General features: G+C 38.6%; 2 protein-coding genes across 2 annotated transcripts in view; one reads left to right on the forward strand and one right to left on the reverse strand.

Annotated features, from left to right (window-relative positions):
* Positions 1-5,109, forward strand: part of cdadc1 (cytidine and dCMP deaminase domain containing 1) — a 64,703-nt gene extending 59,594 nt beyond the window's left edge. Inside the window, exon 9 of the mRNA XM_060832929.1 lies at positions 2,879-5,109. Coding sequence (XP_060688912.1) covers positions 2,879-3,717 — 839 coding nt within the window. The 3' untranslated portion in view covers positions 3,718-5,109. The remainder of the gene's footprint in view (positions 1-2,878) is intronic.
* Positions 5,110-8,750: 3,641 nt separating this feature from the next.
* Positions 8,751-25,373, reverse strand: part of cab39l (calcium binding protein 39-like) — a 78,525-nt gene continuing 61,902 nt past the window's right edge. The window contains exons 6-9 of the mRNA XM_060833381.1: positions 24,358-24,417; positions 24,162-24,227; positions 15,476-15,619; positions 8,751-9,892 (exon numbers count right to left, since the gene is read on the reverse strand). Of these exons, the coding sequence (XP_060689364.1) occupies positions 9,704-9,892; positions 15,476-15,619; positions 24,162-24,227; positions 24,358-24,417 (459 nt within the window). The 3' untranslated portion in view covers positions 8,751-9,703. The remainder of the gene's footprint in view (positions 9,893-15,475; positions 15,620-24,161; positions 24,228-24,357; positions 24,418-25,373) is intronic.

Consider the following 25,373-nt stretch of genomic DNA (forward strand, 5'->3'; position numbering starts at 1 on the left):
TTTCAGACTGGAGGCCAGCGACCAGTGGAGTGCCACAAGGATCGGTGCTGCGTCCTCTACTTTTTGTCATTTACATAAATGATGTGGATGCGAGCATAAGAGGTACATTTAGTAAGTTTGCTGATGACACCAAAATTGGAAGTGTAGTGGACAGCGAAGAGGGTTACCTCCAATTACAACAGGATCTGGACCAGATGGGCCAATGGGCTGAGAAGTGGTAGATGGAGTTTAATTCAGATAAATGCGAGGTGCTGCATTTTGGGAAAGCAACTCTTAGCAGGACTTATACACTTAATGGTAAGGATTCTGGATTCGTGGTGCTGGAAAGCACAGCAGTTCAGACAGCATCCGAGGAGCAGTAAAATCAACGTTTCGGGCAAAAGCCCTTCATCAGGAATACAGACAGAGTGCCTGAAGGGTGGATTTATTTCTCCACCCTTCAGGCACTCTGCCTGTATTCCTGATGAAGGGCTTTTGCCTGAAACGTTGATTTTACTGCTGCTCAGATGTTGCCTGAACTGTTGTGCTTTTCCAGAACCGGGTTTCCAGTATCTGCAGTCATTGTTTTTGCCTACTTAGTGGTTAGGTCATAGGGAGTTTTGCTGAACAAAGAGATCTTGGAGTGCAGGTTCATAGCTCCTTGAAAGTGGAGTCGCAGGTAGATAGGATAGTGAAGAAGGCATTTGGTATGCTTTCCTTTATTGGTCAGAGTATTGAGTACAGGAGTTGGGAGGTCATGTTGCGGATGTACAGGACATTGGTTAGGCCACTGTTGGAATATTGCGTGCAATTCTGGTCTCCTTCCTATCGGAAAGATGCTATGAAACTTGAAAGGGTTCAGAAAAGATTTACAAGGATGTTGCAGGGTTCGAGGATTTGAGCTATAGGGAGAGGCTGAGGCTGTTTTCCCTGGAGCATCGGAGTTTGAGGGGTGATGTTATAGAGGTTTACAAAATTATGAGGGGCATGGATAGGATAAATAGACAATGGAGTCGGGAGTCCAGAACTAGAGGGCATAGGTTTAGGGTGAGAGGGGAAAGATATAAAAGAGACCTAAGGGGCAACTTTTTCAGGCAGAGGGTGGTATGTGTATGGAATGAGCTGCCAGAGGATGTGGTAGAGGCTAGTACAATTGCAACATTTAAGAGGCATTTGAATGGATATATGAATAGGAAGGGTTTGGAGGGATATGGACCGGGTGCTGGCAGGTTGGACTGGATTGGGTTGGGATATCTGGTCGGCATGGACAGGTTGGACCGAAGGGTCTGTTTCCATGCTGTACATCTCTATGCCTCTAAGTGGCCTACCTAATATCCTGTACAGCCGCAACATAACCTCCCAACTCCTGTACTTAATACTCTGACCAATAAAGGAAAGCATACCAAACGCCTTCCTCACTATCCTATCGATCTCTGACTCCACTTTCAAGGACTTATAAACCTGCACTCCAAGAGTTTTGTTCAGCAAAACTCCCCAAACCTTACCATTAAGTCTATAAGTCATGCCATGATTTGCCTTTTCAAAATGCAGCATCTCCCATTTATCTAAATTAAACTCCATCCGCCATTCCTTGACCCACCTGTGAACATTGAATGTATAAGTTATCTTTATAAAATTTGAATTCAGCCACATTCAGAGTATTATGTGCAGTTCTGGTCACTATATAATAGGAAGGAAGTTTTGGAGAGAGTGCAAAAAAGGTTTACTAGGGTTTGCCTATATTGGAGCGTTATTAGCTTAAAGGAGAGACAAACTTGGATTGTTTTCAATAGAGTAGAGCTGAAGTACAACCTGATAGAAGTATATAGATTGGATAGTAGGAGTCTTTTTCCTAGGGTGGAAATGTCAAATACTATGGGACATAGCTTTAAGGTGAGAAGGGAACGTTTAAAGGAGATGTACAGTCCATTCTACTAGAACATGGTAGTTCTGTTCTCATGCAATCCAGTGTTAAGAAAATCACTTAAAGCAGGGCCAGAATTGCGTTATGACCAATTGCTTTGAAAGTTTGTGCTTTAGAAACAATGTCCCTAATTTGTCAAATCACATTATAGCAAATTCACACAAACAAAACATGCATTATAGCAGGAAAACCTGTACAAGGCAAGTATTTTATGCAGAGGGTGGTAGGTGCCCGGAACAGACTGCCAGGGGAGGTAATAAATGTTACTATTGCACCTGCTTCTAAGAGGCATTTGGAGGGTTAAATGAATAGGCAGGAAATTAGTGATATGGACCATACACAGGCAGATGGGATGAGTTTAAAATGACATCATGGTTGACACAGACAAGGTGAGACAAAGGGCCTGTTCCTGTCTGTACTATATGGTTCTATGATTCGAGTGTAAGGTTTCTTAATTCACATCAGGTCATGGCAATTTGATGTAATTAGTACCCTTTTCAATGTGGAAGAAAAGTGAAATTTTATGCTATTCTGATGCAATTTCTACTTCATGGTTCGGAAACCTCAAATCAAATGGAACAGCTTCTGGTGCTAGCTGCACTTGCAGCTATTTCTTCGTCATAACGTGTTTGAACAGGTTGACTACTTCTGAAATAGTTGGGACTTAAACTCAGGCTCTGATATTTTTATTATCACTGCACCAGAAGACCCCTCTTTAAGACAATACAAGTCAAGCTCTGAACATGTTCATCTATTTGGCTAAGTATTTTAAAAATTATGTCTTGCACGTATCTTGCTGAATTCTACATGGTCCCTACAACAAAGGTGTTAGTAGCTGCTCCATTTATCCTCAGGTTTGCGCTGTTTTGGCCAATTATTAGACATTTATCTGCTCCATGGTACTTGGTGTTATAATTATGGATTCTCAACCATAACTTCCAGCACACCTTACTTTCACTTGGTTTCTCTACACAGGAAAGAGAGGTCCAAATAAATCTTTCATACTCCAGAGTACCCTCTCCACAGGGATATCGAACACTGCCATCATTGGTCCAATTGGCTCCACCACACTATCTGCATCTACTTTAGAGTCATCAGTACTGGAGGATATGGAAATTATGGAGAACCCTCAATCTCCCTTGGGCAAAGGCGATTTGAAAAGACCACTCACAACTCCTTGGTCTGAATCGCAAAAGGAAGAGCTGCTAAATTTGGAGATCAATGAACCAGCTTTCAAAAGGAGATTAGTGGAGCAACAGTCCTATCTCCAAAGTCTCCTAACTTCAGTGCAAGTGATGAATGATGCTGTGGACAGAATGATGATGACCATGTCAAGACTGAATAGCTCTTTATCTGATGTCCAAAATTTGCTTAAACACAAACTGACTGCATTCCAGACTACCAGGGAGGAGGCATCACCTCAGATAGTATCGGTGGTAGAAAACTCTTTTATCCAGGGACTGAGTAACATAGGAACATCTCTTCAAAATTCCCTGAATACTGGTATATCTGACGTGGGTTCAAAGGTTCAAGAAAGCTTGCAAATGGGATTTGAAAGCCTTGGGGAAAAAATACTGTCAACCATGAGAGAGGGTTATGCCAACATGATAACTGAACAAATCTGTGCACACCAAAACCTGAGTGACAAATATGAAAGAGCCTTGCCCTCTAGAGGCTTACATAACTCATCCCAAGAGGTTGGAACTCATGATGGCAGCCAGTTGCACCATCCCAGCCAGCTTTCATCTGGCTCCTCGCTAGAAAGCAGGATTCCTACCACAGAGGTACAAATACCTGGAGGCACAAAAATCTAGGTATGTTAGACTTAAAATCGAAGTCTAAAGGATTTCCTTTGTGAAGAATATTTGGGGTACAGAATAAACTCAATGTTACTGAAGTAAACTACACATAACGGACTGCAATACTAATGAAGACATTACTCTGCTCTTTGGCGAGGACAACACACTGATTAGATGGAGCATCATTGTTTTAGAACATGTAACATTTTAATTCTATTCAAATCATTGACAAAACTCATGTTATACTTCGTTCATGTTTCCTTTACATTGTAGTAGCTTTTCCAGTTACTGTGTTACTTATCATTGATTTATCTCGGAGCCATCGCAGGCATATTATCTTTAGGCCAGGCAGCATTTCCTGTCACCAGACCCACAGTTGTCCAGTTTGAAAGCTTGGCAATTTATTTTGCTAATTTTAGTAGCCACTCTTGCAAACCTTTTTAAGCAATCACTTTGCTGCAGTTCTTTAGCAGCACCACATCAGTATATGGATATCAATGGTAGGTCTTGCATGGGATGACTTTTGCATGCGAGATTGTCTTTGCCCTCTTTATATTTCCTGGTAATTTTCAAACAAGTGTGGTTTGAAACTTTGTAGAAGAGCTCAAGAAAAAAGTTGCTGTTTCTATACATGTTTGATTCAACTCAAGGCTTAATGTTCAGCTCAGTTGTATTCGGGGGTAAAATATTTCACATGCAAGGTCGATGAGGGATATGTGGATCTATGGCAGCGATGTGTAACTACGGCAGACTAATGAAGTTACAATATAATTGAATGTTAGGTGAATCAGTCTCTCAAAGCAGTTCTCCATGTTTTGCATGATCAGCAATTTCACTACAGGATATGTTCATTAATGCATACATGTCAGTATAGAATTTACAGCAGAAGGATGCTCATGGATCATTGTTCTGTCCCAACCTCTGAGCTGGGGGCCTAGGTTCAAATACCACCTGATCCCAAGGTTTGTCATCACATCTCTGAACAGTTGGATTAAAAATATCTACATAATTGCTCTTTCCCATTAGCAACTTACTTTGGACCTTGAATAGTTCTAGCAAAATGGCTGATTGGTGTGGAGTGGTTGTTTACCTTCATTAGAATTTCTGCTTCTGAGTGGAGCTGTGTAAAAAATGTTATGCTGTCCACAAGGGAAGTACAAATTGGGTTATGCTTTCTAGTTGTTTTTTCCTTAATGTGCTCTATGCAAAATAACTGAATCACATTTCCTCCTGCATGCTTTGTACTCTGAAGTTTCTTTGGCTCTATCATAACATACCCAAGTGTTCAGTGTCTACAATACTAATTGATCTTGTGATATTTCAATACGGGACAAAGGCAGTTAATACTTGAATAATAATTAAAGCTAATGTATTAACATTCCCAAATAATGCGATGACAATGCACAGCAGACTGCACAGTTGTGATGATTTGAAGTAGTAATAAAGCGGGAGGTTTAAAATGTAAATGTTCTACAGTTTTATGTTACTCTGAGAGTTTGAGCCACACATTGTTGAAGATGGGAAAGGGATACAGTACTGATGAACACTCAACACAGCTACATAAGCAACTACGAACTAATGAAGCAGCAGAGATCACAATTAAATATATAAAGCAGCAAATTAATAAATAAATAAATAAATAACATCTAGTCATAAAATAAAATGGGGAACTGACCAGCAATTTTAATTTATTTAGTTCAGGCAGAATTTTTAACAATAACCAGAAATCATTGTTGTGAGTCAGTGCTATAGATTTGAAATTTGAAGGCAAGGGCCAACTCAAATGAAATATTTATGCTTCATAAAGATATAGCAAAGTCACAGAGCATAGATAATTTTAATCTGCAATATTATCATCCTTCCTATATTACATTTCTATTGCAATGCAGAGGTACCAGGCTTTTATTCAATTTGATTAAAAAGGTCCAACTTCTTCTTACCTTTGGCTTATCTAGAACCTCCAACTATTGTTCTAGGTATAGGGGTTCAAATCCCAGATGCTGAAATGTGAATTTAATAAAAATCTGGAATTAAAAATTGGCTTAGTGGTGACTATATCACCATTGGCAATTGTCATTAAAAACCCATCTGGTTCACTAAGTTACTCCAGATGTAGTGGTTCTTAACTGCTGCCTGGGTGATTAAAACTACCAAAGCCAGCAACACTGCATGCCATATAATGACAAAAAATACAAAAGGACTTCAGCCTCTGAAGTCTAATTCATTTTGAGTTCTGAATGCACAACAGAAGGAGGAATGTCAAGACTAGATTTAGGCTAAAGCAACAAAAAGGATTATTAGAGTCTTCAAGAAGCCATTGGTTAAAAAAAAAGTACAACCACTCAACATAATTGTTTCTTTGCCAAAATGGTTCTAAAAGCCACAGCAAATATGAAACATTCATTTCTTGGAGACTGTGAGGACAGTGTAAAGCTTTGTATTTCTTTTCATTTCATTTCCTGGCAGCATTTACTCTCTAACCTCTCTCATAAATGATCTCACTGAGAATGTCTGGGGGCTGCTGATAATAGTACTTTCAGCACTAGTCAATTCCTTTGAGGAAGGAGAGATGTAAAAGACATAATGCAATTGTACTGCAATTATGTTAATAAGTAGCTTGCACTGTTACAACTGATTGTAGGTTCATGTTCCACTTCAGAGATCTCAGCACACAAGTTAGTGCTGCACTGTCAGAGGCATCTTTCATTAGATGAGATGCTGAACCAAGAAGCCATTTTTCATTTCAGGTAGATGCAAAAGATTCTCATGACAGATCACTGGGGGAGGGGTCCTCTCTTATCCTGAATCTTTGTTCCTCAACGTACTATAATTAATTATCTAGTCATTACAGTCCTATTTGCGGGACCTTGCTGTTCACAACTCAATTGCCACATTCTCAATTATATATCTTTTACATCCTACTTTCCTTCCTCAAAGGAAATGATTAGTGCTGAAAGCTATTTACCAGAAATGTAATGAAAGGAACTACCAAGCTTTATACTGTCCTCAGTCTCCATAGACATGGTTTTGATGAGTTTTTGGCAAACAGTAGCACACAAAACAATTATGTTGAATGGTTATACATTTTTTATTATCAATAGCTTTTTCCCTTACAATTACTAGACTTCTGATTAGACCTCTCAAATTTAATGTTGATCTTGCTTTTGTGCACCTTCTTTGCAGTCAGAACTTTGTATTCCTTATTCTGTTCTACCACCATGATCTTTGTATGATATGATCTTCCCATACTGCATGCAAAACAAAATTTTTCACTTTACCCAAGTACATCGGACAATAATAAATCAAACCAAATCATTTCCTATGTTGAGTGATCACAAACATAATTAATTGACTGAAGATGTAGGAAATCCTGACTTCATGAAAGCAGCATTATTTTTGCTGCGGTAAATTGAAGAAAATCTGTATTATTCAGCATTCTGTACAGCATCTTTTTCTAGTTCTCAGAAGCCACCAGAGGGTGGTCAACAGCAACCACAAAAATTAAGCATAACTCTCATATGGAAAATATATTAAAAACTGGGAAGGCACACCCAATGTTAGAAGGTTTTCGTGTGAAATTACATGGGTTTCTCAGGGTACCTCAAACTAGGAACGGGGGAGAAAGTGAAAATCTTGTATTACTTTTACAGGGAGGCACCCAATACAAAATGGGAGGGGTGTAACAGAAAATGGTGTTCACATCAACCAGTGAATGCAAATGGAGCTTATGTCTCTTTCTTCAGAGGTGTAGAATCTCACACCTTCTGCACTTGGTGAGAAACCAGTATGTTCTCAGGTAAGCAGCTCATTGTGATCTTCAGTAATTGATTATTAAGTTAGTGTATGCCAGGTCTAGAATGAAACTATACATTGGGTTTACTGATTGAAACCCATCAGCTCGTGATGGCCAACCGTAAACATGAAATAATACAGGGAAAAGATTCAAACCATAATAATCATACAGATCAACCGAAGGGTCTGTTTCCACGCTGTACAACTGAAACCTAGTCAACTTAAAGGACTGAAAAAATCTTAGCTAACTAAATCAAATGCAAAGAAAGTTAGTATCACATGCAACTGGAAAAGCAGCTGATTTTAATCAGACTTTGGAAATATTCCCAGAAGACAACTTCTGATCTGATGTCACTGGAAAGGTCCTGTCTAACTACAATTATTTTCCCATTTAAAATATTGAGCATTCCAGCTTATTGGTAAATGTTGGGAAAGTTATTTTTTCTTTTTCATATTTTCCTAGCCAACAAATTTACTGAAACCAACAAGCTTACTCACTCAGGTCTTGGATACTAGTAAGGAGGCCCAAATTTATTGCGTACGTATTGCTATAACTGATTAGCTTGTTTGGCCTTCTTAGAAGCCAGTTAAGAGTGGACAGCATTGGTGTTGGATGGGAGTCATAGGTAACAGATTTTACAAAAATTCAACATTTAATTGTTATTTTAATGATACCACCTTTTTTTTATTTCCAAACTTTTAAAACGAAAATTCAATTTCTCAAGCCATCAAGATAAATTGTAAACATCAGTTCTTCTAAGTATCCACAAAGGAGTATGGAACAAAAGGAGGGGAACAGGTGTGGAGGAGGATGATGAGATGAAGATTCAACAATACTTTAAAAGTGAAAGACAACACCAATCACTTATAAAACTGCAATATCCTCTCAAAACTTAAAAGCACCACAGTAGACCAGAAATGCAGCCTTAAATCAGTATGTTTCCTTTTAATTTTTAAACCATGTCCACACAAGTTTTGCATACTGGCTCACCACTGGAATAAACAATTTAATCTGATGTACTATCCAGATTGTTTACTTCAGTAATAAGGCTGGTACAATGTTTCACAACTTCGTAGTGGCGGTACAGAAAGAATTTCCCCAAAGCATCTGACTTGAAATGCAAAAACATATGATTAGCAATTTAACAAGTAAATAACCCTTCAAAATAATACAGAATTCACATTCTATCTTTAAAAGTGAACCCAAGTAAAATAATTTTGGCAAAGCATAAATCATTTAACACAAAAAAAACTGATTAAGCTTTTCATTATTTTAATGTCTTTTATTTAAAAAGTACTCAAATTAGGCTGTTTTGTGATTGTGAAGAGCTGACCATCAGAGCAATTACTTCTAAATGCAGCCATACAGTGTAACGAGTATTCATTGAATGCAACCACATATGTACAATTACACGTTTTGGAAAGAAAAACAATATGTGCAACCATAAAATTAAATTACAGCTTGACCCCTTCCAAGCAAATAAAATAATGACTGGGACATTTCTACATAAAAGACTCACCAATCATTCTTTACCAATTTAAGCTGACTTGTTCACAATAAAAATTGTGTACCAATATAAAGGAGTAGGTTTACATGGATAGACGTAGGGTGTCTGCTCTTGACATTAAGCTTACATACTTTAGACCTCTAATCTAATGCAGTGTAGGAACTTTCAACAGGATCAAGTTAAGATGATTTAGGAAGCCCATTCTTAAAGCAAGTCAGAATCATTCAAAAGTAGCAAGCTCTGTGCATTTACCATGGTGAACAGATAGCACTGCAGACTTTGCCTTATCCATAGTGATAAACATACTCAAAATAAAAACTAATTTACATAGTAATACAGTAGCAAACAAGATCAAAGCCACCAAGGCTGTTGCCAACTAATCAAACACTCGCTAAAACAATCCCAGGCATGGTCACTTAAAAATTTAAAACTAGCAGGGCAAAGAATCACTGCTACCGTACGAGTATGTAAACTCCTAAACTTACAAACAGCCATAGATGTAAGAGGAAAAACAAACTAATATACAGGCACTCAAAGACAATATGCATGAATAAAATTAGTTTTATCATATATAAATATTAGAAGTGAGTTACTGTTACTACACAATCCCTTCCCTATAAAGAAATGTAATCAAATTGTACACAGGTGCGGTAAATAGTTAAAGCTCCATTCGCTGATGTAACTTCCTATCACCAAATGTGTTACGACTGTTGAGGTGCTGGTCTTTTCAAATCCCTGATTTGTTTGATCAAATAGGACTTTTCATCATTAAACTGATCATCATCTGTTCTGTCTGCTTGAAACTGACTAAGGAACTCTATGAGCTTGGTCTGGTTTTTCAACAGGATATCCAGAATAGGTTGCGTTTTATTGGGATTTGCCACAAAAACCTAGAAAGAGCAAAGGGAGAGATCAATATACAAATTAGGCAAATGCAGTTAATCCCAAGATGTTCAAATGTCATGTTGCCCATCATGGTATCAAGCCTAAGCCGTTGGTATCACCCTGCCTCACCAAATTCGAAGTTTTTTAATATTTCACAAAATCATAGCTTGCTGCATGAACTGGGGATTTAGCAAGCTAAACAAGTACTCTTATAGCTGCCTGCAGCTTGTTTTATTCATTACATCCCGAGTTCTCCTGTGGCTTAATGCAATCTGTTCATATCCACTAGATTTACATGATTTTGGATGAGGACGCTCAAATCATAAAAACTCAAAGCTACAGGAAAAAGATTTTGTTTCCCATGATAGGACACTGGGCACTTTAAACATAGCAGCACAGAACTTATACACCACCAATTTTACATTGGGCCAGCATAGAAAATCAAACTGTACACTACATTCTACATCACATCAGAATGACAGAATAAAGTTTCAGGTAGAATGACAATTACTTTGGGCTGCCTGGGTACCAAGAGATTTTCATGCTGTGTTATGGCAGACTTGAGGTGATATTTATGTGGAATTGTGATCTATTCCAATTGAAAGAAGACTTCTTGATTTTTCTGCAACAGTAATTTTAATAAAGATGTTTTGCAGTTTAAACAATGAACTAAGCAAAACAGTTTAAGAAAAATATTGTTAACACTGGTTGTCTTCCAATGACCGAAATATCAGATTGTTAAAACGTTAAGATTTTAGTTACTTACTATCAAATTTTCTCCTTAAAGATTCCCTGACCTGACCTGTCCATCTTCCTACTCACCTATCCCCTCCACTCTTCCCACTGACTGGGCGACATGGTGGCTTAGTGGTTAGCACTGCTGCCTCATAGCACCAGGGACCCGGGTTTGATTCCAGCCTCGGGCAACTGTCTATGTAGAGTTTGCACATTCTCCCCATGTCTGCGTGGGTTTCCTCACATAATCCAAAAATGTACAGGTTAGGTGAACTGGCCATGCTAAATTGCCCATAGTGTTCAGGAATGTGTCGGTTAGGTGCACTAGTCAGAGGTAAATGTAGAGTAATGGGGAATTCTTCAGGGGGTCGGTGTGACTTGTTGGGCCAAAAGGCCTATATCCACAATGTAGGGATTCTAATTCTAATTTGCATTTCCATAAGCATTGTTTCATAGCCTTAGGACACCCTTAAGTGCTTCCCAGCCAATAAAGTACAAAGTTAGAAATTTATTGTAAAATGTTCTCACCACACTTTGGTTAAAAACATTCTACAGGTTAAACCCAAAAGGAAACTTCTGCCAAAATACAGCTGGAAGAATTTTATCCTACATGAATGAATAAATAAATGAACTGGTATTGAAATGTTATCATAAGTACAAAGAGCCCAGACATGAGTTGTACATTTCTGCTAAATCAGGACTTAGTTTAACTTTAAATATTCACAGGGACAAATACTATCCTCTGAAGTAATACATATAATATTATCTTTAAGCTGCATTTTTTTAATCCAAAAGTATATTTTGACTAGAACAATTGGGTTATTATATAAATAGGTATTAAAGTATATAGCAGAGAGAACAACCGGAGTTCCTAGCCAGGCTGTTCCCTCAGCTCGTGCTGGGAGCTCAGCAGTGTGCTTTATTGTCTTGCTGCATGGTTGGCAGAAACAAAAATAGACTGCCCACATCAACAGAATACAATTCTAACTTCTGTTAAGGGGGCTATGGTATGCTTTGGCAGAATAATCTTCTATGACCCTGCCTTTCACCCAGAAAAAAAGTTATGAAAAGTTATGCGTGCCCATGCTGTCATTAATCTTTAAGAGTGCCAATATTATGTTGTTCTCCTCCTTAAACTCTGTTCTCCCTGACTGAAATTTACCACTTGTAATCCTGTTGTGCACAAAAACTTGGATTTCTATTACATGTTTAATGTAAGCAAAACATACCAAGGTACTGTTAAAATAGGCAACTAAACACTTATTCAAAGACAAAAGCAGAAATTGCTGGGAGAAACTCAGCAAGTCTGCAGCAACTGTAGACAGAACACAGAGTCGTTTCGAGTTCAATGACCCTTCGTCAGAACTAATCTTGTTTCAGACTTGAGGCATCCACAATTCTCGGTTTTAAACAGATAGGTTTAAATGAACAACCTAAAAGGCGGACAGCTGTTGAAGCAGAGAGCAAGAGATATTTAGATAGAAAGCTCTAGAGTTTCAGACTTTGGCAGCGGAAAGCACAGCTGTCAACAGTGGGACTGTGATCACTGAGAATGTACAAGCAGCTAAACTGAAAGTGTGTAAGGATCTCTGAGGGGCAGGGTGGCATTGAAGAAGCTTCAGAAAAAGCAAGAGAAGACGGGCAGTTTAAGCACACTTACATCATGCTCACAATTTTCCCTAACCTTAATCAAGTGCGTTTAATTTTATGTCCACCCCACTGACAGAACAGCTAATAGCATAGCCCTTTCATGTTCAGAGTGCACAGGGTATGTAATACGGACTATCCATGCAAAAAAAAACACATTGCTGGCAACTGTATATCGGCTAATGCAGCAGCCAATTTGTACACAAAGCTCCACAAACTGAAAATGAACATCAGACCAGCAATGAGGTTAAAAACACAAAATACAGCACAGGGTTCATTTTTAAAGAAATGCGTGTTTCCACTTGGTGGAAAGTAAAGCTTCCAGCCAAAAAAAGACAATGATTACTAAGCAATTAAAAAGGAACTTTTTAAACCAAAAAGTGTGGTGAGAATGCAGGACTTCCTAACAAGTAAAATAGTTTATTTTTAAAAAGATTATTCAGAGGAAGTGGGCATCATTGGCTAGATCAGCATTTCCTGCCATCCACAACTGTCCTAGAAAAGGTGCTGGAGAACTGTCTTCTTGCACCACTATGGCCAGTATGGTAGAGGTTCACTCCAGTAAGTCGTTTGCTATGCTATTTCAGAGGGCAGTTAAGAATCAACCACACTGCTGAGGGCCTGGAGTCACATGTAGAACAGATCAGGCAAGAATAGAAGATTTGGAAATTAGTGAAACAGATGCTTTTACTTAATGATATGCACCATTATTGACTTTTTTAAAAATTCAGATCTATTTATTTATTTCATAATTAAACAAATTTAATGTCTCCAGCGGCTGTGAATTTGAACTCCTGATACTGAAACATTAGTCCAGATCTCTGGATTGCTAGTCCTGTACCATGACCATTAATGCACTGTATTCTTTACCCAAGACACAGCATTGATAGGAAAAAAAACTAGACGATGACATGAAGTTGAAAGAAACAAATAAAGAGATGCTGATCGGGTTAGAGGAAGGAGGGTTAGGTTGGAGAAAGGATGCATGGAGTATTAACATTGGGATGGAATTGACTAATGTCCAATTCAAATCGGAAAAGTTTTTTTTGTAAATGGTGTGCTTTTGTGATATTAGTGGAGTGCGGGGGGGGGGGGGGGGGGGGGGGGGGGTGTGTGTTTATGTGTGTACGTGCACGTGCAGTGGCAGAGGTTGAGGGCGAGTGTGCACGTGAGGTGCAGTGTGTGGGGGGAGGTGCATGTATCATGGAGGGGGAGGAATGCAGGGTGCTGGGGGCAGATGCAACGGGGTATTCTTTGCTCCAGTTGTGACATGGGAGTTTGTTCATCATAAGCACTCAAACTGTCTTGGCTGAAAACCTCATGTAAAAGTTTCATTTTAAAATTTAAATTAAATTTTTAAAAAAACTAACAATAGATTATTGTGTTGATTTTTAAAAAGTGCCAAAAAAAAACCTTCTCAGGGTGTGGTCAATGCTGTTCAGGCTAAAACTTATACCATTCTGACTGAGGTGGTGGTGGTGGATTTTGGATCCTTGGCAATTGCTTTATGGGACATTAACAATTGTAGACAAGTATTGTGTAGGGCAGGCAAAGAATAGGGCACTGATTTTTCTTTCCTGCTTATAATCAACAAATTAACAAATGCATTCATTTCATTTCACAACCCACCATGATGGGATTTGAGTTTGCCATCAGTGAGCTGTTCAACCAAAACCACACAACACTACAATAAATGCCTATGAAACTTTAACATGGAGCAGTTCTGCATCTTACTAATTGTAGAACAGCTGTTAATGGGGCTTTTGTTAGTGTAGTGTTCCACCTCTAGGCTGGAAGAATTCAAGGCCCAGCTGCTCTCCTTCCTTCTAATTGTTCTCCATTTCTCTGGGCTTCAGTGAAACATTGAAGTGCTTTTTACATCAGGGTACCAATGGAAATGTTGAAAGAGAAGTTATCATAAACTAAATAACACAACTTAAAAGGGCAGTAAGAAACTGGCTCAATTAATTAACCCTGATGAGATAATGAGTTGGCAGAATTGATAGTTTTCACACCCTAAAACCCATTTCTATTAAACACAAGAGCCCTATGTATTCTCCTTATATATGGAACAGAAGAACCCATTTTCAAGGTTTCAATTAAGATCTTGCCAGTTACGGGGCATATTTCTCTTATTTCACCCAAGGGGCCAAGGCAGTGTATGTCTCTAAGTTACTTGATGAGGAGAGAAAAAATGATTCATATACACCACACCCAATTCCAGCCTTTCTTACAAGACCTATATCTACATTTCAGCTTTATAAACAAAGTGCAAGATATCCCTGTATTGAAGGGTACATGGAGACTTACAGATGCCCACTGCTGGTTAAAGTAACTCAGCATGGACTGTGAATCAAACCACTGGCTTTCTGGCTAAGTTTACACTAGAAAATAACTTTATTCTTTAACTCAACAACAAACACTGTCGAGAGTGTGATGCAGGAAGAGCACAGCAGGTCAGGAAAATTGATGTTTTGGGCAAAAGCCCTTCATAAGGAAATGAGCCAGCAAACCACTGTGATTCACCACAATTAGTTCATGCAACAACTATCTTGGTCTTTAATGTAGTGGAGCACCTAAAGGATTTTCAGAAGAGCGCTCCAAGTCAAAAACTGACACAAAATCAAAGGAGATACATGACTATATACTTAGTCACACTTCAAGAAGCAAAAGGAGGCGAGAGAGGTAGATGTAGCAATTTCAGTACTTCAAACCCACATAACTAATCAGCAACTAATAGCTGGAATCGTGTCAAATTTATTGTTGGAAAACCTTTAGTGTCCAATAACTAATAATCCTTTATAATGACTCAAACTTAGAGTGCATGAATAGCTAGCTGGATGCTTGGTGTATCACACCTGTAAGAACGCAACAGGATGCATTCAAATGATAAAATCTAGAACTGATTAAATCCAAAAAAAAACTCAGGGATCAGGCTATTTATTACTACCATCAACCTCCTTCAACAAATCAGGTTATACTCAATCTAGAGTAAAAGGCAAAAATCACAATGCTGGGTTATAGTCCAACAGGTTTATTTGACTTTCTCCACCCAGGTCCAACACCAGCATCTCCACATCAGAGTCTAAAAGGGTTCAAGAAAGATTATTTTTGAAACAATAAGTAATTACTGATTTTTTTTAAAAAAATCTGCTAGTTGTATTTGTTCCACATCAGTCTTTGTTTTTAAAAAAGTCATAACTCACCTTGAATACATGAAAAGCCTCAAATTGAATATTCCTACTTTGGTCCTTTAGGAGGTTCATCATGAGTTTGAGGTTTTCAGGTTTGCTGATATACCTTGTCATAACTGTAAAGTTGTGTCTGTCCAAAAGCAGTTCCCCCACAAGCTTGACAAGCAACAGGGGAAAAAAAAGAGTCATACAGCAGTACACAACACAGCATCACATTCAAAACAAAAATTCACAAATTTGTAGATTTACAGATTAACTTGCACCATAAAATGCCTTTATCGATAGGTTTGGCAATAAATAAAAGGTCATTAATGATATTAGGGGTCAAAACAAAATATGACCTGCAACAAGCGATAATTTCATGAAACCTCTGGTCAGTGTCTTTGGATGTTGCATACAGTTCTGCGCACAGGTTCATAGTTTGGGTGTTGAGGAGGATGTGCAAAGCAATGTACCTAAGATAATTATGGGGATTAGTTACCTGCACTTTGAGAAAAGAACAAAGCCAAGTACCTGGGATGCATCTTAAGATATGGTTAGATTTCAAGGAAAAATTATAAACTGGATGTCAGAATTATATGACAAAATACTAAGGTAAATGCAGGCCAAATTCATTGAAAGCTGAAGAAAATATAAATCTCACAAATAACTAACTTGCATAAAGGGCTGAGGATCAAATGGAATAGTGTAACCATAGGAACAGTTTGAACAGTGGACATTACAGATCATAGGAGAACAATGTGCACATTCTCAGCACACAGGGCTTTAGTGGCATAATCTCTGCAAGACTGATGTTTGAATCAGGTCGTTTACAGTTTACTCCAGTTCTATGCTTGTGAAGAGATGACAGGATAATGGTATTCTAATGGCTAAAAGATGGGTTTGATTGATTGGTTGCATCAATGGGGGGTCGTTGTAGCTTCCTAATTGCCTGAGGCAGGAAGAATTTTGTTAGACAGTGCTGTGAAGACAGAAATGACCATTAATGTGCAAAGTAAAACTGATCCATATTGGTACATAATGTTCACAAAAAGCAATATTTAAATGAGAAAAAAGAGTAAGCATGTAGAAGTGGAAGGAAAGGATATTCATAGAGTCATAGAGCCCAACAGCACATAGACAGGCTCTTTGGCCCAAAATGGTTTGTGCCGACCAAAATGTCCATCCACTCCAACATGATTTCACTGAATTTGGCCCATATTCCTATCTATAAGGTTCCCCCTCAGTCTCCCAGCCTCTAAAGATAAAAGCCCTAGCTTGTCCAACCTTTCCCATTAACTCAGATCATTAAGTCCAGGCAACATTCTTGTAAATTTCTTCGACACTCTTTCCAGTTTCATAACATCCTTCCTATAACAAGGTGACCAAAACTGAATACAATACTCCAAATACTGCCTCACTAATGTCCTGTGTAACTGCACATGAAACTTCTCAATTCTATACTCCTGACTGATGAAGGCCAGTGTGCCAAAACCCTTCTTCACTGCCTGTCTACTGGTGACTCCACTTTCAGAGAATTGTGAACATGAACTCCAAAATCCCTGTTCCACAATACTTCTAAAGGCCTTACCATTCACCATGAACCTATTATATTTTGGAAAGTTAAATCAAGGTAAGATCTCACACTTATCTATATCAAACTCCATTTGCCATTTCTCAGCCCACTTCTCCAGCTGATCAATTGCTGATAACCTCCCTCACTGTCCACTGCCTATTTTAGTGTCATCAGCAAACTTACTAACTATGCCTTGTACAATCTCATCAGATAAACAATAATGAGTCCAGCACCGACCCCTGAACCACTCCATAGGCCTCCAGTTCGACAAGCATTCTTCCACTATTACCCTCTGCTTCCTACCTTCAAACCAACTTTGTATCCAATTTGCCAGCTCCCCTGGATTCCATGCGATCTAACCATCCAGAGCAGCCTACCATGTGGAACCTTATCAAAGGCTTTCGTGAAATCCATACAGACTATGTCTACTGCCCTCGTCAACCTTCCTGGTCACTTTATCAAGGAACTCTAACAAATTTATGAGCATGATCTCCCACTCACAAAGGTATGCTAACTACTCCTTATCAAACCCTGCCTTTCTGAATGCATGTATATTTTATCCCTCAGCATCTTCTCAAGTACCTTACCCACCACAGTTGTTAAGCTTACTGGTCTGCAGTTCCCAGGCCTTTCTTTGCAGCCCTTCTTAAATAATGACACAACATGAGCTACCCTTCTGTCTTTCGTGACCTCATCCTGTGGCTAATGATGATACAAAAATATCAGCCAGGACCCCTGCAATTTCTTCTCTAGCCTCTTGCAGTGTTCTTGGATATATCTGGCCAGGGCCAGGAGATTTATTCACCTTCATTCATTCTAATACATCCAACACCACCTCTACTGTGAAATGGACTGTCCCCGAGATATCACAACTAAGCTCCCAAGTCTTTATATCTTTCTCGATGGTAAACACAGAAGAAATATTCGAGGACCTATCCCACAGTTCAACACATACATGTCCACTTTAGTCCTTGAGGGGTGCTATTGTCTCTCTAGTTATTCTTTTTCCTTTAATATACTTAAATATCCTCTTTGGAATCATCCTAATCTTCTCAAACAAGGCTATCTTGTACCCCTTTTCGCCCTCCTGATTTCCTTCTTCAGTAAACTCCTGTATATCTCGAGGGATTCCTGTGATTCCAGCTGCCTGTACATGAACGATGCCTCCTTTTTTCTAGTCAAAGCCTCAATATCTCATGTAATCCAGGGTTCCCTATTCCTACCAATTTTGCTCTTCACCCTCACAGGAACATATAGACCTTGAACTCTACTTACCTCACTTTTAAAGACCTCCCACTTACCAGAGGTCCCTTTGCCTGCAAACAGACTATTCCAATCAACCCCTGCAAGCTTCTGTATGAATTCCATCAAAATTCACTTTACACCCCAAATTAGAACCTGAACCTGTGGACCAGTTTTGTCCCTCTCCATAACTATTTTAAAATTAATAGAACTGTGGTAATTGCTCTCAAAGTGCTCCCTCATGGTCATCTTTGTTACCTGTCCTATCCTATTTCCCAAGAGAAGGTCAAGTTTAGCCCCTTCCCAAGTAGGACCCTGTATATCTTGCATGAAGAAACTTTCCTGAACGCACTTAATAAATCCAGTGAGCCTGATGTCGGTGGTGGGCAAGTTGTTGGAGGGAATCATGAGGAACAGTTTGTAGATGTATTTGGAAAGGCAAGGACTGATTAGGGATAGTCAACATGACTTTATGCGTGAGAAATCATGTCTAAAACTTGAGTGAGTTTTTTGAAGTAGTAACAAAGAGGATTGATGAGGGCAGAGCGGTAGGTGTAATCTATATGGACTTCAGTAAGGTGTGTGACAAGGTTCCTCATGGGAGACTGGTTAGCAAAGTTAGATCTCACAGAATACAGGGAGAACTAGCCATATGGATGCAGAACTGGCTCAAAGGTAGAAGACAGAGGGTGGTAGTGGAGGGTTGTTTTTCAGACTGGAGGCCTGTGACCAGTGGAGTGCCACAAAGATCGGTGCTGCGTCCTCTACTTTTTGTCATTTACATAAATGATTTGGATGCGAGCATAAGAGGTACAGTTAGTAGGTTTGCAGATGACACCAAAATTGAAGGTGTAGTGGATAGCGAAGAAGGTTACCTTAGATTATAACAGGATCTTGATCAGATGGGCCAATGGGCCGAGAAGTGGCAGATGGAGTTTAATTCAGATAAATGTGAGGTGCTGCATTTTGGGAAAGCAAATCTTAGCAGGACTTATACACCTCATGGTAAGGTCCTAGAGAGTGTTGCTGAATAAACAGACCTTGGAGTGCAAGTTCATAGCTCCTTGAAAGTGGAGTCACAGGTAGATAGGATAGTGAAGGTGGTGTTTGGTATGCTTTCATTTATTGGTCAGAGTACTGAGTACAGGAGTTTGGAGGTCGTATTGCAGCTGTACAGGACATTGGTTAGGCCACTATTGGAATATTGTGTGCAATTTTGTTTTCCTTCCTATCAGAAGGATGTTGTGAAACTTGAAAGGGTTCAGAAAAGATTTACAAGGATGTTGCCAAGGTTGGAAGATTAGAGCTATAGGGAGAGGCTGAACAGGCTGGGGCTGTTTTCCCTGCAGCGTCAGAGGCTGAGGGGTGACCTTATAGAAGTTTATAAAATTATGAGGGGCAGGGATAGGAATAATAGACAAAGTCTTTTCCCTGGGATCGGGGAATCCAGAATTAGAGGGCATAGGTTTAGGATGAGAAGGGAAAGATATAAAAGGGACCTTAGGGGCAACTTTTTCACACAGAGGGTGGTACATGTATGGTATGAGCTGCCAAAAGAAGTAGTGGATGCTGGTACAATTGCAACATTTAAAAGACATTTGGATGAGTATATGAATAGGAAGGGTTTGGAAGGCTTTGGGCTGGCTGCTGGCAGGTGGGACTAGATTGGGTTAGGATATCTGGTCAGCATGGACAGGTTGGACCGAAGGGTCTGTTTCCATACTGTACATCTCTATGACTCTAAATTCCACTTCATCTGAGCCCTTACCACTCTGGCAATCCCAGTCTATGTTAGGAAAATAAAAATCCCCTACTATGACAACTCTATTGCTCCTGCATATTTGCTCCTCTCGTTCCCATTGACTATTTGAGGGGCCTATAGCACAAACACAATAATGTCACAAACCTCTTCTTATTTCTTACCTCCACCCACAATGCCTCACTGGATGATTCTCCAGTTATATCATCTGATTATTGCTGTGATACTTACCTTAATCAAAAATGCAGTTTCCCCCTCCCCCCTCCTCCTTCCACCATGTCTGTCCTACTTCAAGCACCTGTACCTTGGTACATTAAGCTGACAGTCCTGTCCTTCCCTTAGCCATGTTTCTGTAATGGCTATAATATCCTAGTCCCACATACCTATACACATCCTGAGTTCATCAGCCTTACCTGTCAGCTTTCTTGAAGTGTGATTTAATCCAACAGGCATTCGTTGTTCCCTGTCATGTTCCAGCTTGACTTGTCTCTTCAACTTACTATTTTTGATTATTGTATCTCCTTCGAGCCTCGCACCTGCTTCCCTGTTGAGGATCCCACCCCCTGCCAATCTAGTTTAAACCCTCCCTTGCAGCATTGCTTGTAATCTGGACAGATGAGAATGAGATTACAAAAAAGAGGGGAGTTAGCAGATAGTCTGATAAACTTTAATGAAATGTCTTAGAGAAGCCAAGGAATGATAGTGCACTAAAGTCACAGACACAGCAGATATTGATGACAAGCTGACTTCCACAGAACTGGTTTCAACAAAGTAGGTGTATGAAAAATAAATGGACAAAATTCAAAAGATTTGGATTGTAAATTAACTCAAAGTAACAAAGATAGAAGAAAAGCACAGCAAAACAACATGAAATGAACAGGTCTAAGTTGTAGTAGCCTAGCAGATAATTAACTCTTAGAAAGTTTCAGACTTCTCCAAAAACAAATGCCCAAGTTATTTTCTTTAATAGACTTCACTTCCACTGCTTTAATCTCAACTATTACAATCTTATGGGGATAATATAGAAATATTTATACAGTTCTTCTGCACAGGCAATCATTCAAGAAGAGATCCTTTCTATTCTAAACTCCCAATTTCCCGGAATGTAGAGTATTTAATAACCAAAACAGCAACATTGTTTTGACATGCAATGGTTGTAGAGAAGGTCATCATACATTAACTAAAATATTGGTTATAAAATCATTGCCTGAAGAAGCATCGATCATTTGATTGAAAGCCTCTGCATCAATTCTTAAGTAAAAACTTTCAACTTGTCATTCTATAATTACACCATCCCTATTGGGGCTGTAATAGACAAGGGGATTCCACTCTAAATGTGGATATAAAAGCAGGCCTTGATGTAATGATATCATGGTCTCCAGCCCTGCTTCAAATAATTAAATGATGGAACAGTATAGCAGTGAGAGGTAATTTTGTTTAAACACCAGTTCTAAAGCCAATTATTGTAGTCCAATTTGCCTGTATTTCCCAGTAGCCCCGATTCTTTTCTCCTTTCTAAGTCATCTTCAATTCTCTTCTGAAAGTTATTGAATCTGCTTCCACCATTCTCTCAGGTAGATCATGTCAACTCACTGGGTGAGTTTTCTTTACCATCTCCTCTCACCTCTGATGCTTTTGCTTATTACTTGACGCAGTAATGTCTGACTTGTCTACTGTTGAAAACAGTTTCTACTCATTTACTCTAACAAAATCTTCTATAATTTTGAAATTTTAATCAGATTTCCTTTAAAGCATTTATTCTCAGTTTTTCATCTATTCTGATTTCTCCCAACCACCTGTTTGTCTGTGTTTGCTCTTAGTACAACTGATCAATTTATTACTATTAAACACCTACGCTCTTCATCGCTTTTTACTCCCTTTGCCTTTTGCTCTGGTACACCTTCACCATCTTTTCCACTTGCTCCCTCCCCCTCCCTTTCCACAACATATAACCCATTGCTTCTCCAGCCCTCTTCAGTGCAGAAGAGGATTTGAAATGTTAACTGTCACTCTATAGATGCTGCCAGACTAGAGTTTCTCCAGCTGTTTGTTCCTTTAGTTTCTTACACTCTTATCTGAAATTAACACAGGATATTATCTTCCAATAAGCAGTACCATGCAAACATTACTTAAAGATTAGAACTATCCAGTCACAATACAAAATGTACAACATAAATGACCTTATACAAACCCCAAGTTCATCAAAATGAACTTAAATTGAATATCAGTGAGAATTTAAGCAACAGTAATAAACCATGACCATTGTTAAGACTGCTACCACTAGTGACTTTGCAGGACATGTCTCTATCCCGTCATTGCACTCTATCCCACACAAATCCCCATTGCTGTTTCAGCAATCTCTACTGGCTCCTGTCTGTTCGCAAAACAAGATCTTTGGCTATAGATCTTCACTGGTCTCACCTAACAGTGCAGTTGCTGGTGGCTTTGAATTTGTTTGTACCTCTATTCATGTCAGGCTTCCAAACTGTCAGCTTTGCAGTACTCATTTCTAAATCATTTGGATGCAGCTTCAAACCACCACTAACACTCAATTTCTCATTCAAAACTGAAGTATAAGGTGGTCTGTATATTCCAACGACTGGGATACTATATCAAACAGCACATTTCTTCATCTTTTTACCGCAGGCAAATTAGTACCCTTACTCAACCAGCTCATGCTTACAAATCTGAGAACATGATGTACAATGTTAGATGTGAATTCCATGATTGGATAATAGTTGCTAAAGTGATCCAGAGTTTAGTAAAAATTACATAATGACCAACATCAGATCCATTGGTCTGGTTCACTTCAGCTTGCTAAAAGCTATCAATGTTTATATGCAAGGATCTAACCCTTGTAGGAGAAAGAAACTTGTCCAGGCATTGTGCCTTATTTTAATTAAACAAATAATTTCCTGCTACATTGTCCATGGCCATGCCTTGACCACAGCTGATTTGCCATCCAATCAGCAATCTTTACTTAAGTGATATAAATTGTTGCTCCCTTCCATCCTGTTGAGTGCAAGACAAAAAGCTTTAACATTTGTCTCTTGTAATGTGTTTTCTCCAAATGCTTCTACCATTATATATTTTGTAGCAATGATTCAATTCTACCCCCATACCAAAAAAATCAAACCAAAGTATGCGATGCCATCTCTTAATAGGCCTTAAAAAGTTAAATTAACAATTTAAAATGGTTCTGTCGAACCAATCACTGCAGAGTAAGCAAATCAGTTATGAAAAAAAGTGAAATATTTTAGTAGTAATTAAATATGTTTGTGCAGATCTGAAAGTTGTACATCTTCTGTTTTACACATGGATACAAATTTATTTTTAACAAACTAGATAAAGCTGATATTTCAACCACTTGGAGACACTGTCAATTGTGCATCAAGGTATTGTCAGATCCTGCTGAACAATTGCTTCTTTACGTCTACCTTGTCAAACACCTCTCAAATTTGACAGTTTGCAGACAGTATCAAACCGGTTTGCTATGGCCAGACATTGACCAATAAACACTTATCTACATTTTCCCTTTCAAAACCAATTCATAATTTTATCTGCCCATCAAGTGCTATCATTGTCTCTTTTCTAAAGAAAAGAGGCTCAGCAATTTCAATCTTCCTCAAAAGCCAGATATTTTGTGCTGTTAATATATGGAAATCTATTTTTGCACTTTCTTCAGTTCCTCTATAATGATTAACTGATATAGAGAGAACTCTACACAGTTCTCCAAATTTCTACATGTTATGTAAGAAATTGTAAAGGATTAATCTCCACCTGGTCCAAAAGGTATCTGAGGATTTGGGTGGAGAACCATAGCAAGTTAAAGTCACCACCATTCAAGAGAACCATACAGCTGCTCTCTCATTGGAGGGGCACACCTCAGACCAGGAGCAAGGTTGAGAAGGTACCACACCTTCATGGTAACGTGAACCAGGACAAGAGTTATACTTATGTTGCAAATCAGCTGACCAGCCTTATGTTCAAATACAAAGTCATTCAGACAGTTTATTACCAAATTAAAACACCCTGAAAGATAGAGTTCCTTTAAAGAGGGAAATCTAAATGAAGTACTTGACAAATGTGGATATATTTGTAAATATTAAAATACTGAATTAAACAAATTTATTTTTTATTACCTTTAAAGACTGCCTTTTTGTCACGTAGTTTTCTGAATGCAACAACTTCTCATAGTCATTAAATACCTTGAAAGAAAATTTCCAAATTTGACCAAAATCAGAAATTCCTTGTTCTAAAAGTTCATTAAACACAAAATAAAGGTTAAAATACAAAGGAATTTTAAAACCAATGCCAACTTGGTTTTTGCTTACTTACAAGTTCATAGTTCTGTTCTAAGAACTGTCCACACATGACTTTATGTCTAGTGAGTAAATCCTGTGATAAGAATTGCATACATTAATACTTTAAACTCAGGAATAAATATAATTTACAGCCCAAAGTCTATCGGGCTGGTATATTAATGCTCTTCAATTCAATAAGCATTAAATGCACTTATTAAAAAAAATTGCATTTATATGAGCAAACTTAAGGTGGGGACACACATACAAAGCTATTTCACAGGAGCCCAAAAAAATTAAAAAGGAAACCACCCAAAATCAAAGCTTTAGAGTGCTTTTCAAAAAAAAAATCACTTTTGGAATGTGGGCAGCATGTGTTAAAGAAAGAAGAATGAAGAGAAATTAAGGATTTTTAAGGGAATTCCAGAACTTAAGAGATTTTGCAGCAGAAAACATGGCTACCATTGAGAGAATTATTAATTGGTGATGGTTAAGAGACAAGGATTACATAATTACAGATATTTAGGAACTGAAAGCTAGCCTGACTCAGTGGGCACCAGAGTGACAGATGAACATGGAATGATTTGACTTAGGCTACTTACAGAGTTTAAACAACAGTATGTTTAAACAGATTAAAAATGGGAATGTGTACTGAGTAGTCAATTCGACAGGCAACAACGACATAAATGAGGATTTCTGCAGATGAATTGAGGCAGGAACTGAAATAGGTACCTCAAAGAGAGTGGTAACAGGTAGTCTCAGTGACGGTGTACACATTGTTAGAAGAACACCTCAAAGTCATTTAAAGCACTAAGGTTGCAAATAGTGTTGATTAGCTCCAGACAGCTACTGAGGAGAGGTATGAGCACTGATGGCTAAAGAAATAGGGACTTCCTTGCCTCACATATAGAGACCATCTGATCAAGTACCTCTGCCATGCTGCTCTGTTCCATACGCACAAATGACATTCTGTGAAATGGCAACAAAGGTCAACTTTCCTTCCTCACCCTATTTGACTTGCCTGAAGCATTTGACTTGCCTGAACTATGTCAT

Source organism: Hemiscyllium ocellatum, chromosome 12, assembly GCF_020745735.1.
Source record: "Hemiscyllium ocellatum isolate sHemOce1 chromosome 12, sHemOce1.pat.X.cur, whole genome shotgun sequence".
NCBI classification, from domain to species: domain Eukaryota; kingdom Metazoa; phylum Chordata; class Chondrichthyes; order Orectolobiformes; family Hemiscylliidae; genus Hemiscyllium; species Hemiscyllium ocellatum.